The 13,221-nt window shown below is 40.0% G+C and overlaps 1 protein-coding gene across 10 annotated transcripts in view; it reads right to left on the reverse strand.

Annotated features, from left to right (window-relative positions):
• Positions 1 to 13,221, reverse strand: part of arhgap9 (Rho GTPase activating protein 9) — a 33,865-nt gene that overhangs the window by 12,683 nt on the left and 7,961 nt on the right. For 6 of the 10 annotated variants that reach the window (XM_029501360.1, XM_029501364.1, XM_029501362.1 and 3 more), the window contains 6 exons: positions 9,733 to 10,060; positions 9,025 to 9,223; positions 8,428 to 8,819; positions 4,749 to 5,000; positions 3,563 to 3,652; positions 467 to 532 (listed from right to left, as the gene is read on the reverse strand). In XM_029501360.1, coding sequence (XP_029357220.1) covers positions 467 to 532; positions 3,563 to 3,652; positions 4,749 to 5,000; positions 8,428 to 8,819; positions 9,025 to 9,223; positions 9,733 to 9,954 — 1,221 coding nt within the window. In that variant the 5' untranslated portion in view covers positions 9,955 to 10,060. Of the gene's footprint in view, positions 1 to 466; positions 533 to 3,562; positions 3,653 to 4,748; positions 5,001 to 8,427; positions 8,820 to 8,982; positions 9,224 to 9,732; positions 10,061 to 10,910; positions 11,001 to 13,221 lie in introns of those variants that run through there. The other 4 variants (XM_029501366.1, XM_029501363.1, XM_029501361.1 and 1 more) reach the window with 3 other exon arrangements.

A 13,221-nucleotide genomic window follows, 5' to 3' on the forward strand; every position in this document is an offset into this window, starting at 1 on the left:
TAATACAGTGAAGATGCAATTTTTGCAAATCTAACAACTAAAGTTCACTGACTTCCACGAGAAGAATAACTTCCATGAGGAAAGAAACCATCAAAAGCCAATTCAGTTAGTAGGATTACCTTCACTGTCACTTGCTGCAAATAATAATAAGGAAAGAGTAGTCATCTACATGTTTATAGGACACGAGTTAACAGTCTAAGACAACTATAGATATTCATGTATGTACAAAGTTAATTTGCCTTTTTTTTTTTTTTTTTTTTTTTTTACTGTAAGTTACGGAAGCCAAATCAAGAAGTTCTACAAATTCTTCTTTTGTTAAGAAAACCTAATGTGTAGGATAATATATATATATATATACAGCTGTTTGTTGGGTCTTTGTTAGTTTTTTTTTTAGTTGAAAGCAAAGGTAAAACACATTAAATAGCCTCTGGCAATAAAAGGTACAGCAAATAGAGAAGAGCTTCACCTGTTTCATCTGCCACCTACTATCAGTTTTTCCCTGGTGGCTCCCAAAGAGGAAATCAGGTGACAGCTTTAGAGAAAGAAAGGGAAATAAGCAGAAAGAAAGAAAAAAGAAAGAAATTTAGAAGATTTAATGTAAATTTAAAACACAAGTGTCCTCCAATTTCGCACTTCACTGAAACACAAAGGTTGCAATTTGTTAATTTGTTAATTTCACAGCCACGTGAAAAACAGGATGCTGACAGTTATTTCAGTTAAGTTCACCAATGAAACTAAGGCTAACACTCACACTAAAACTCACACTAACACCAAAACTACTTCTCTGCCTCCCTCACATCCTGCCCTAAGAATGGTCTTTGAGTCACCAGCACAGCACAAAGATACACACAAAGACACACATTCGCTCATAGACAACATTGTAACTGAAATCTGCATCTTCGGCTGAGATTAATGGGAAGCCGTTGCTCAGTAAGAGTGAAACATCCAACGCATAGTACTTGTTTTTGTCAAGCATGGTAACTTTTAGCTACAAATCTGGGCTATACATTAGATACAGTAGCTCTACATTAGTACAGTCATACTAAAACTTTTTGTGAGAATGACAAAGTCAGTACAAACACCTGTGACAATGAAATGTCATTATAAATTAAACATGTGAGTATGATAGTTCATCTAATTTAGGTAGATACAATTTTGATTAGATTAGATAGATTTCAGTATCTAATGTTCATCTAATCTAAAGGCAGGTCACGGATATAACAACATAATTATAGAAATGACATTGTGTAGGAAAGTAGAATAAACTTACAGCATAGATACTCATGATCAGTGATCAAGCAGTCATATAATCCAGCCCAACTTTTATGTCAGGCTCCTTGTAATCTGCTGCATGAAAGTCCCCAGTTGTCTGCTGTTTCATATCATAAATCTTTTTCGGCTGAGTGTAAAAATGTAAAAGCTACTCATCTCTCTCTCCTAACTATGTCTACTTCCCCATTCTAGAGGGAAGCTGGCTTTATCATCTCGCAGTATATGCGTCGCTGCTCAAGCAGGAAGGTGTGCTCAACTGAATAGCAGTGCCAGGACATTTCTAACACTGCCACCTACATTAACTGCTGTCCAACAGCTTTCTGTTGTGACCCCTTCATCAGCCTGAGTTACTTTTAGCAAAAAATGAGCTGAAAGAAGCAGATATATTGAAATGGATAAGTAAAAGTGAAAACTAAATGGTAAATAGGTACAAATGCAAACTTAAAGTCATTCTTGCAGCCGTGTTTCATTTGCAAAAATTATGGAAATCATGTCCATTTTTATATAATTCCTGGTTTTAAACAGACAGTTCTATCTTGTTGACCACTCGAGTACTGGTTTTCATAACAATGCATCATATTTTACACAGTGAACAAATCAAGGACACAAAGTAACTATAGGACTGTTACAGTTGCTTTTATTATCAATTGATCTGCAGATAATCTGCAGATACTTCTGTAGATCTGCAGAAACTTTCTTGATTTTTCAATCAGTCATTGGGGTCTATGTTTGATTTGATTTGATATAAAATATCAGGAAATTATGCATAGAGATATTCAATTTACAGTGATAAGAGCAAAAACTAACACTGCTGGGAGCAGCTTTGGGTTTCTCATTGTTTAATTGTCATAGCTCTGGTGTTAAATATACAGAAGATGTCGACGCACAGAAAGTAAAAAAGCTTGTTCTACAGTGCCGAAGCACACAAGTATAATGTAAAATGTAAATACTGGAACCGGAAGGGGTTGAAATAACAGTCAAAAATAAATATGTAGAGTAAACACCTCTATGTGGCACAACAATGTGGGTCATTTTGGTTTGTGACACCTGGGTCAATGACTCACTTAGCCCGAAGCATGCATAATATATGTCACTGGTTTAGTTCCTGTTTGATAAAATATGTTCTACAAAATAAAAATTGACACATATAGGTCAGAAGAATGCATCTGAAACTGACTTGATGGGGTATCACTGCTTTGATCATGTAGGCATGTTTTTGATGAGCAACATTAAATTTGAAACACTGACGCAACATAGAGGCAATGAATCCTTCAGATGCAAAATGCTTATCCCTAACAATCTGGTTCAAGCCGCTCGTGTCACGTAGATGTCGTCACGTGACAATTAGGGGATGGATTAATTTCTGTTGCATAAACTCCCAAAACCTTTTATGACTGAAACAACAGAGGGACTTCCTCCCTTGAAGCGCATGAAATCAAGTTCACAAAAGAGGCGAAATGACAGGATGACGGCAGCATACGCCAGGTCAGGAGGGAGGAGGTTTAAGGCTGATGAGAAGTTTCAGTCGATGGTCTAAATTTAGCGGTTTTAATGACTTCTGTACATCTGCATTGGATCAAGAGGCATTACCTTGTTATACCCCTGAAGGATTAGCCCCCTCCCCCCAAAGAAAGAAACAAAACATCATTTGAGATATGGTGTGTTTCAGGGGAACTGATAAACAAATAAGGCACCAGGGAGTCGGTCAGTAAAGCATGTGGCAGCTAGAAAGATATAATCCCCTTTTTTAAATTTGGCCACGCTCAGCATTTCCCTCCCTCTTAATACGGTGCACAGTGCTCGTCTGGACAAATGGTGCATTCTGGGTGACAGTCAGTAACAACAACATGTCATGAGTTTTTTTTTTCCCTGTCTGTGTTTACAGATGCCAAACATCAGCTGTTTGCACTTGAAACATGTTATGCAAGAAAAATTGTTTACATAAAAGGACAAAGAAAAAAGTTAAGAACATTAAAAGTTGTTCTGAAGAGCCACGTGATTTGCTCATTGATTGCAGTTAATGACAACTGTCAACTGACGGACATTGTATCCAGCTCATGCCAATATGGATGAGCACCCAGACTGGTCAGTAAAATGTATGACTCCATAATTTTGTCAGTATAGCCAAAGAAAATCTCATCGTGATTCCATCCAAAAGCCTCACATCCCCGCAATTTTGAGTATGTGAAGAGATCCAATTACCAATGAACCTGATTCCCAATTTAATTGTTAAATCATACAAAATGACACTGAAAGCCTGAATTTCGCCACCTCTGTACAACGGCCTTACCCGGTGCGTGGTTCCATTTCCAGCTGCAGGAAGAGGCAGCGATAGATGGCTGGTGTCTCTGGGTAATGTCTGGGGTTGCACTGGACTGACCTGCCACAGCAAAAAAGCAAAAAAGACAAAACGATTGTGGACAATATTCCCAAATACAGCACAGACCAAAGTGAATTTCTCAACGTTAGTGTGCAACATACTGTGACTTTTGGGCATTGAGAGTTGTTTTGTCCACCTTTAATCAGAGACTCTAGTGTTTCCATAACTAAAACTATCAGTCAGGATCTTTGGCCACTCACTGTACAACATCCAGCACCAGTCCACATGTTTGACATTCACTGAAATGAGCTTATTAACTCTCCAGCTGGGAGCTAGACAAGAAGATTGGCCCAATTTTCATGTTTGTATAGTAAATTACAGCCATTCTTGGCTCTTGGCTTATTTTAACAAGACGGAAACAGGGAAAAACAGCCACCCTAGGTTTTTCTGAAGGTAAAAGATACATATGTAAGATACGCATAAGATGTAAAGTAGACCAGATAGATGTAAGGTATTAAATTCAATTAATTATTTAGGTGAAATTTGTGAGATTCGCACAGAAGTAGGTTAGCTTTTTCTCCGTGTTTGCAGTCCTTATGCTAAGACAAGCTGTCTTTCCCTTGGCTATAGCTTTGTAGCAGGCAAACAGGAATGGCAGGGATATCAATCTTCTCATGTAACAGAGTAAACAAAAATGTTTCACCGTTTCTTTAAAGTTGTATGTTCATACCAGTGGCGCTGGTTAAATACTTAACAATATTCAGCAGCTGTTTAACTCATGCATGAGTCCTGCCACATGCACTTGACTGGAGCCTCCAGGGGTGGAAACTTGTCCTCTGAGCTCTATTTATGCAACCTTCTCTACGTCACCCTCATGCCTAAAAGTTAGGAGAAAATATGCAGGACAGGTTGCCTTTCCTTTAGGTCTTAATGAAGTTCTACGAGTCAAAAAGTCCATTTTAGTGCTTATATAATAAAGTTACGTGAGCATATAAATGGGATTTTTCCCTTATTATATACTAACGTCTATCTAATGCCTTCTTTGAGAAAAGAAGCTTTCATCCAGCTGGGAAAATGCCTATCTTTTCAAATTTTATGGCAATTTCAAGAAAGAAGAAAAAGGAGGAGTCTGGAGGAGCAGCGTGTGGTGTTGCACCTTGTTGCTGTTTCCACGCGCCCGACGGGGGGGTTTCCAGGACCTCTCCTTGGTGATTGTGTTGACGTAGTAGAATCTACTTGTAGTTGGGTCCAAGTACTGCTCCCATAGATCCTTGATCTGAAGGGGCTGTTGACCTGGGGCAGGGTGGGGTGGCTCTAGCTGTGACGGCTGTTTCTCTGGCTCTGTGCTTTTGGTGTAAAGAGGAGAGTCGTGCCAGGACAGTTGTGAGAGATAAGACTCTGCTGGAACCTTTAAGTGTGGCACAGCAAAAGGGGAAAAAGAGGTAGAGAGACACACAGACAAATAGAGAAAAAGAAAAAATTAGGTCGTTATGATGAAAGAAAGATTAAAAAAATTACAAATGTAAAATAAAATAATCAAACATGGGGGGGGCGGCTATTTTCAGATGGAGATTAATAGACATGTGGTCCTTGCGTGGCGTCTGTGTCTGTGAGGCTGATTTAATAATCTTTGGACGACTATGGAGGTTATGAGAGTTATGAGATAAGAATACACTGAATAAGGTCATCCTTTTTGCATCTTAGTCTGCAAAGAAGAGACAGGAACCACAAAAGAAGACAAATACATCCCAGCACCTCTGACCGTAGAATAACCCACAGGACGCTGGATTATTTCAGAGTTTATAGAAATGCATGTGCTTCTCCGGATAGAGGACTAAATCAACAACTACAAGAAAAGAGAGCTTCAAATCCAGTGAATTTAATTGAAAGGACATCCATGGTAGAGCATCTTTCCAAGAAATATAGCTGAGACATAATTCACTAACTGATTTACTGGCTAGCTAGTACATCCCTGTTATGTAACACATAGTCTTATAGAAGGGACGTGTGTCAGTAAGGATGTGTGTGTGTGTGTGTGTGTGTGTGTGTGTGTGTGTGTGTACAATTTTATGGATATATGTGTGAGTGGGTGAGATTGATCTTTACTCCAGGCGGCAGCACTGAGTCACTGGCGCACCAAAAGCTTCCTGCTTCACCGATTCTTTCTGTTCGACTTCACATATCAACAACAAGTCTTTCTCATTAGGGTCAAATGGGACCACGGGTTATACAGACAGCATTCAAACAAAAAAGTAACAGAGCAGAAGTGTTTATTTTGGGGTTTTTTTTAATCATGAAATTATTATCCCTCAATACCAATCAGTTGTTAGGAAAAAACTATCTAAGAAAAACAAACCTGCACTATACCAGCCATATATTACTGTCAACAATATATAAAATAAATCAGAATAAAACTTCTTTGCTCAGCAAACGTCAACAGTTAAAAAAAAAAGGTGTGTGAAAGTCTATTTCTAGAAATAAATTGTGTTACTGTCACTGAAAATGTATTTTTCAATGTACTTGAAGATGTCTAGTGTAGAGCAAAATAACCGTTGCACAATGCCAAGACCTCAGCACCCTGCAACACCTTTGGGATGCGTTTGATTTTTAGAGAGGCCCTCTTTTTCACACCAGTGACCCATTTCACTGCTCTTGTGGAATAGTGGGAGCAAATCTGTGCAGCTTGTTGAGAGTTGTGAGAGTGGAGACTATTGAGCAGCATATCAGTCGACTGAGCAGTTCATATCAATCTCTCATGGACATAATATAACCACAAGAGATGTCCGTATACCTCAGGATAAACTAACAGTAAAGGCAGAAAATGGATGCCATGCAACTGTTTGAGCAAAACCATGTAGGAGAATTTATAGGAAGAAATTTTATTTCAAAATAGTAATTATTAAAAATGTACGTTTTCAAATGAAAACGCTATTGAATTCTTCCTCCTAGGGGTATTGAGAGAGAGCGAGGGAGGAAGAAGGAGAGAAAAGACCACTGTTATTTCCACTAAGATCACTGAGTCGGAAGTCACGGTTCAATGGAGACAAAACTCCTTCTGCAGACGCAGTGTGAATACTCAGCTGTGGGATAGTTCCCTCAGCTGACAGATAACTTTAAATATTCCTCTCACCAGTAACGCCTTATGTAATGCCCTCTAATGTAATCCAGGGAAGATTTGACGTCATGACATTGTGAACTTGATTGCTGCTCTAGGAGGATTATTAAGGTCAAGTACTGACGTAAATCCAACACAATTTCTGCTGCCATGGCTGATCTCGATCATCTGCTAGGAACCAGACAAGAAACTTTAGGACGCTGTTTTATGTCTTTCGTACACCATGTAAAAAAAAGCTATGGTTGTTTTTTGTTTTTGTTTTTTTCGACCCAAAGTGAGTGATTGTTGGCTTCTGTTTGTCTCTGTGTGTCTCTGGTAGTCCGTCCTGCGATGGACTGGCGACCTGCCCAGCCTGTACCCCCGCAACCCGGAAACTGGTAGAAGATGAATGAATGAATGAGAGAAGTGGGTATCATTTCTAAAATTTCTAATTCAGATTTTTTTTAGAAGTCAATATCAGACACTTATTTTTACTCAAAGCTGATTATCTTTATACACCTTTGTTGTATGCATTGTTTCCCCTGCTCTGCCTTAGGACTTTTAAAAACCACAAGCTGGTTCATCATAAATTTGAAGTTATCACCTCTTAATTCATCATATTAAAGATTCTGTGAGGTTAGACAAAACTGATACAACGCTTTCTTCAATATCAGGCATAGATAGGGTCGATTCATTTTGACGAGTCAGATTAAAATAATCCATCCCCTTTAAGTAAACACTTCAACTACTTTTAACAACAATAGTAGGTTTTACTACAGTTTTTCATGACATTAGGAATATAAATAAAGTTATTGGATTAATCTGTCTGGTTGCTTTGACTGTTTCTTGCATCAGATATTCATTTCAGATAGACTGCCTGTATAAAAATGAAAATAACCTTAATGGAAATTGGGGAACAGGTTACCTCAATCAGATTAAAAGATTTTGTCTTAAATTTGCAAATAAATTCACCCCAAAAATAATTTTATTCATTCATCTAATCTAATTTTCTAATTTCTAATATGTGTATAACTGAGAGACAAAATGTGTTAAGTATCATGAAGTGCTGTTATTAAATGTCATTGTGCCACTGTATGTGCAGATCTTTGGTTTCAGTCCTGCTGTCAATTGTTTTGTACCAGCCAACTGTGATACGCATCGATTTACTAAAACACGCTCTACTTTGGCTTAACTGAAGTAACAGTCTGATAACTGTCAACCTGCCTGCTATTGTTATATTTGTTTCCATTATGATTATTGATCATTACTAACATTTTACCAACCAAAACTTTTTAGTGATTTTAGAAACATAAACCACGGCCAGGGGCAGCACGGGGGCATAGTGGTCAGCACCGTTGCCCCTCAACAAGAAGGTTGCAGGTTCGGTTCCCGGGCCTGTATGAAGTTTGCATTGTCTCCCCGTGACTGCATGGGTTTCATTCCACCGTCCAAAGACACTATGTTTAAGTTAGTTGATGACTCTAAACTGTCTGTAGGTCTGAATGTGAGCGGTTGCCTGTCTCTGTGTGTTGGCCCTGTCATGGACTGGCGACCTCACCCAGTATGAAAACAGATAAGCGGTAGAAGGATGAAAGATGAATGAAACCACGGCCAAAATGTTTCCAATATGACCAGGAGCCTCTTACAGCTGTCTACAAAAGTGTAAATCCAGGCAAATCAAATTGATCAAAAGTCAAACAAAACCTTTCAGAAAATAGTTTTGGGCAATGGCCCTACCCACCTGCAGATGGTTGTTCTTGCTGCACGCCCCCACCATGTCCCACTGGCTGCAAGACTTCTTGGGGATCCTGTGGTTGGCACAACTGCTGAGGCCGCCACCCACCTCATCGTACAGGTTCTCTGTCAGGTTCTCAGGCAGGTTGCTGGAGCTCTGGCTCCGTGTGATCATCGGGACCACCCTGGAGTTCTGTGGCGCTGTTGGGCCCGCTGAGGCTGCAGGGGATCCAGGGACTGTGAGATGGCCTGATGTGGAGGCAGGAGAGTTGGGGGTAAAGGTGAATCCAGATAGGGGCAGGGTGGGAATGCAGCCTCCACCTGCGCTGGTGTTGTCTGGCCCCTGAAAGGCACTGTTGGAGTTGAGGTTCTCCATGGAGCGATAGATGGGCTTGTTTACTGTGGGAGGAAGATTTTTAAAAGATATTTGATTTTGTTTTTTTCCTCCATCACTATCATTTATCTTACTTCTATACTAAAGACAGCCATCAATGTACAAACCTTTAATCTTAAGATTCTTATAATACACAATTTAAAAGTCATAACAATGAAAATCCCATACCAGCAGTTCTCTCAGATACTCCGTCTTCCTCTCAAACGTTACCTTGATGCTGTTTATCGTAGCTAGTCTCTGTTGGGCTCGGAGTGAGTGAAACCCTTGGCAGTATCCTGAGGTTGGAGTTCAGTGAGGCAGACATTACCAAGCGCTGTGGTGAGGGCATTGGTACAATAGGCACCTCTGTGACATACGTAGCAGGTACATACAATGGCTTTGTTTTACTGGCTGCTCCGATTCTCCGCACCTGTCAAAGAGCAAACAAATTTCCAAATGCTTTTGCCATTTTCGGTGTTAGAAGTCCACTTAGTTCAAAGAAACGGCAAACAGTCCAGCTGAGAGCTGAAGCTAGGGCGGAAATGTCGAACATTACAGTTCCTGTGTCTCCAACAGAGGCAATGAACAAACCCACAACTTCCCGTTTGGCAGTGTGAATATTTTCCCTAAATAACCTAATCTTATAATGCACTTCTTGGAGGCAGTATTTACAATAAAATTACGTTTTCCATGCTCTTTGGCCATTTTATGCAATATTAGATTCACAGATTTTTCTGCCATCTCATGCCCATTCCCATTTTCGGCATGGCTTAAGATCCAGGTGGTGACATGGAGCATATCTGAATAGATGACCCAAATTGGTAGTAACATGGCCATAAAGTAGTTAAGGTTTATTGATACACTCCATATTTTTCCAATAGTGAACGCAATGTAGATAATGTTGAAATGTTATGTTCAGGTTTTTTTTTTTGTTCTCACCTGCCACCAGTCAGCATTTGATTTCTTCAGGAGAATAAACCGTTCACCTTCCCTTATGCAGACCTGGCGTCCATCTGCACCACGGTAGCTGTAGTCATACTGGGCCTCAAGGACCACCGTACCGCTCGGGACCCCACACACTGTCATCCCCCTGGAGGTCACCACAGGTGCTGCAGCCGTATGCTGATGCCCCAGAGAGCGCCGCCAAGTACCAGACAGCATGACTGACCACGCAGGATTTGCTGGGAGCGTCCTAGTGTGCGATCCTGGAGATACTGGTCAGGTTACCGTGGGACAGCTGAGACTGGAGCCAGCCCGGTGCCATGCTCTGAAACAAGCACCGAGGATGAATGGACACAGAGATATGGGGAGAGTGAGACAGGACAGAGGGAGATGAAAAAAGGCAGAGAGAGAGAGGGGGGGAGAGAGAGAGAGAGAGATTATTGAAGCTGTTAGAGAAAAATGAAAAATGTCACCTGGCTCTGTGCAGGTTCAAAGGAATAGAACATGAACATGAATCCCTTTAGTGCTAAAAATGGAAGTGTGGGTTAATCTGGGGAAAATCACTGACCTGTACAATAACACTAAAAATGTTTCCCCTCCAACTTTTTCTTCATATAATATATCCATATTAGATTCAGTTCTTCGTTTGAGAAGAATTCCAAGTTTATATATTTCAAAACCAAATAGCTACCTTTGGAGTTTGGATCATTGGTCAGATAAGGCATTTGAAGAGGTTACCAAAGTCTTTACCAAATTATAATGGACATTTTAATATGATCTGAAATTGCAACCAAAACTATTAACAGAGTAGTAGGGCCACTGAAAAAATTATACCACTCTCTCAGTCCTTGCTATCCATTTATTGAAGAGTTATAACCAGCAATTGCTAAGAATATTTTCGCACAAACAGGGTAACAACATGATAATTTCAACACTGGCCATGTCATAGGACTGCAACTGTCATTTATCTGTAAATGAATAAAATTAGCATTTTAACTCAGTATGAACATTTACAGTTATAATACTCATGTCAAACATGGCTGAAGGTAAAATGCTGATATTTGCACATGACTACAGTTCACACCTTCTCAATTGTCTCTTCACTGTGGCAAAACTAGGAGATGCATATAAGTAAATAAGTCATGCGTTTGGAGGATGTAAGGGGTGCAATATACCCAAAATAGCATCCGTCTCCATCTCTCCACCTGAGCCAGCATCCCCAAGCTAAACCCCTGCTCTACCCAGCCAAGACCCGCTTACATAAGAGAGCATCTAACTTTCCGCCAGACACATAGCAATAAAGCGTCACACAGAACATGCACCCATCCACCCCCACACGCTCTCTTGCAAATACACACAAGCACACACAGAACGGGGAACATCCCTAGGCACCTAGCAACAGTGCTTCAGTCACACTCAGGCCCAACCCATCTCAGTCTGAGCGATAAGGAGATAGGTGGCAAACAAGAGAGATCCCGTAGAATTCACTTAAAAAGACATATCATCTCTGAGGAGGGGCTACAGAGATGCAGAAAGGAATTTGAGGCTGTAGATGGACAGGACAAGTGGAAGAAGTCTAAATGCCTGAGGCTGAACATTGCAAAAACACACATAGCAGTAAGAAATATGGGAAATAGAGCGCCTTAGCAGCAGAGGAAATGATGTGGCTGGATGAAGCTGTCAGCCATGTGCAGGCAATGAAAGGGAAGACTGGATTAGCTGACTGAACCTTTATAATCCCACCGTTAGTAATGTACAGGAATTAATCTGTAACCCCCAGGGCCAAGGAGAGTTAGAATGAAACCCCTTTGTACCAGCATGCAGGCAAAAAGACTGCCTGCCTCTCTTAGACTGGCAGGAAGATCACTGTAAGACACACAAGAGCATTTCAAGTCTGCAAACATGATCCACCATAATTTACTAGTCACACTAGACCAAATAAGACGGCAGCCGTGAAAGCGCTGAGTTTACCGAGTTGAACAAGACCACATTTTATTTCTTAAACATTCAACTTTGAGTTTGTAACAAAGTCAAACGTGCTGTACCTTTTTTTTTTTGTTCTTTCAAAAGTTACACATTCTGGCCACTATGACACATGCAGTTTGTTTTCCTAATTGACAAACAAGCCTGATGAAACATGAGTAAAGTGCATTGCTAGCTCTTGCACTCTGTACAGCCATGGTTTGAATGAATATGGCCTTAACATAAAGAGGAAGAATTTTAAAGTCAGGCTGAGTTTTGAAAAAAATTTGAAAAACCTTCAAAATCTTCAGATTCACTGTCATCACCTGCAGATGAATTCCAAATAAACACTGTGACATGACTTTTCCTATCATGGTGTCATTAAAGCTGACTGCTGAGAGAAGATGACTATCTGTATGTGTTGGAATGAATGAGATATGCTGCAGCTGCCTAAATCTGTAATAGCACTCTTCATACTTTGCTTTAATCTATTATTCATTGATTACAATCTAACAATTGAGTCTAATTACACATGATTTTATCTGAAATAAATGGTGCTGGAAATTTCTGTAATTGATATTCAAATTAAAAAATTATGACCTGGCATGGTATTACAATTTTGTAAATACTGCTCAAAAACATACCCTTAAGAACTGTGTTGGATCTCAGGAGGGACAAAGGCCGTTTTCAACAGTACGAGCTGTGCAGCTCAAGCAAGAAAACAGGAAACTGCTTAGACATTGAGGTTCAACCACTGTTTGGGTCATATCCTCTGTACCTTGCCATTTGCCTTTCTCTTGTGAGAAAGCTTCAGTGGTTTAGTTGTAGCTTGTAACGGCTAACTGCAAGTCTTCTTTGCTGCAGGTGCTAGCATTTCAATCACTGAACAGATGCCAAGCCTACCTACATGACAAAAAACAAAGCCAATATGATTAGCATTCATTTTTACCAAGTAGAGCCATGAAGCTGAGGAGTCAGTTTTGGTGGGGGGTTGTTAAACAACCATACTTCAGCAATTTACTCCTAAGACGAACAAGGAAGAAATGTAAGCAAAGGTTTTAAAGAAGGCCAAAGCACACGCCAAGATTTCTATCATGAGTTTTTTTCTTATCCCTGCACAGACAGGAAGAGCTATTCTGCTACCGTTGCACACCTGTTTGTTTTTTCCTGTTTCTCCTCACTTCTCAAAGCAAATGGCTATTAAGAAGAAGTCAGGATGAAATATAATAGCAGGGTAGAATAATGATACGGCACTGTTGTAGGGTTGTATCTAATTAAAAAGATTTGTGAAAAAGAGACAGCAACTCAGTACCATCAATACACATATCGATAGAGGCACAAAATTCACACAGGAGGCTTTATCGTGTCATGTGCAAATGAGGTCTTTGTAGCACGGTTAAAGTCCCTGGTTGTATTTTTCGCTTAAACTGTCTTTGCTAAGACTGAAAAGATTATAATGACAGCGCAACCCACTATTTCAACTAAAAACAAATTCAGTTTTTCCTGACACTTGCAAAACCTGCA

The sequence above is a fragment of the Echeneis naucrates genome, chromosome 5 (assembly GCF_900963305.1).
Source record: "Echeneis naucrates chromosome 5, fEcheNa1.1, whole genome shotgun sequence".
Classification (NCBI taxonomy): Eukaryota; Metazoa; Chordata; class Actinopteri; order Carangiformes; family Echeneidae; genus Echeneis; species Echeneis naucrates.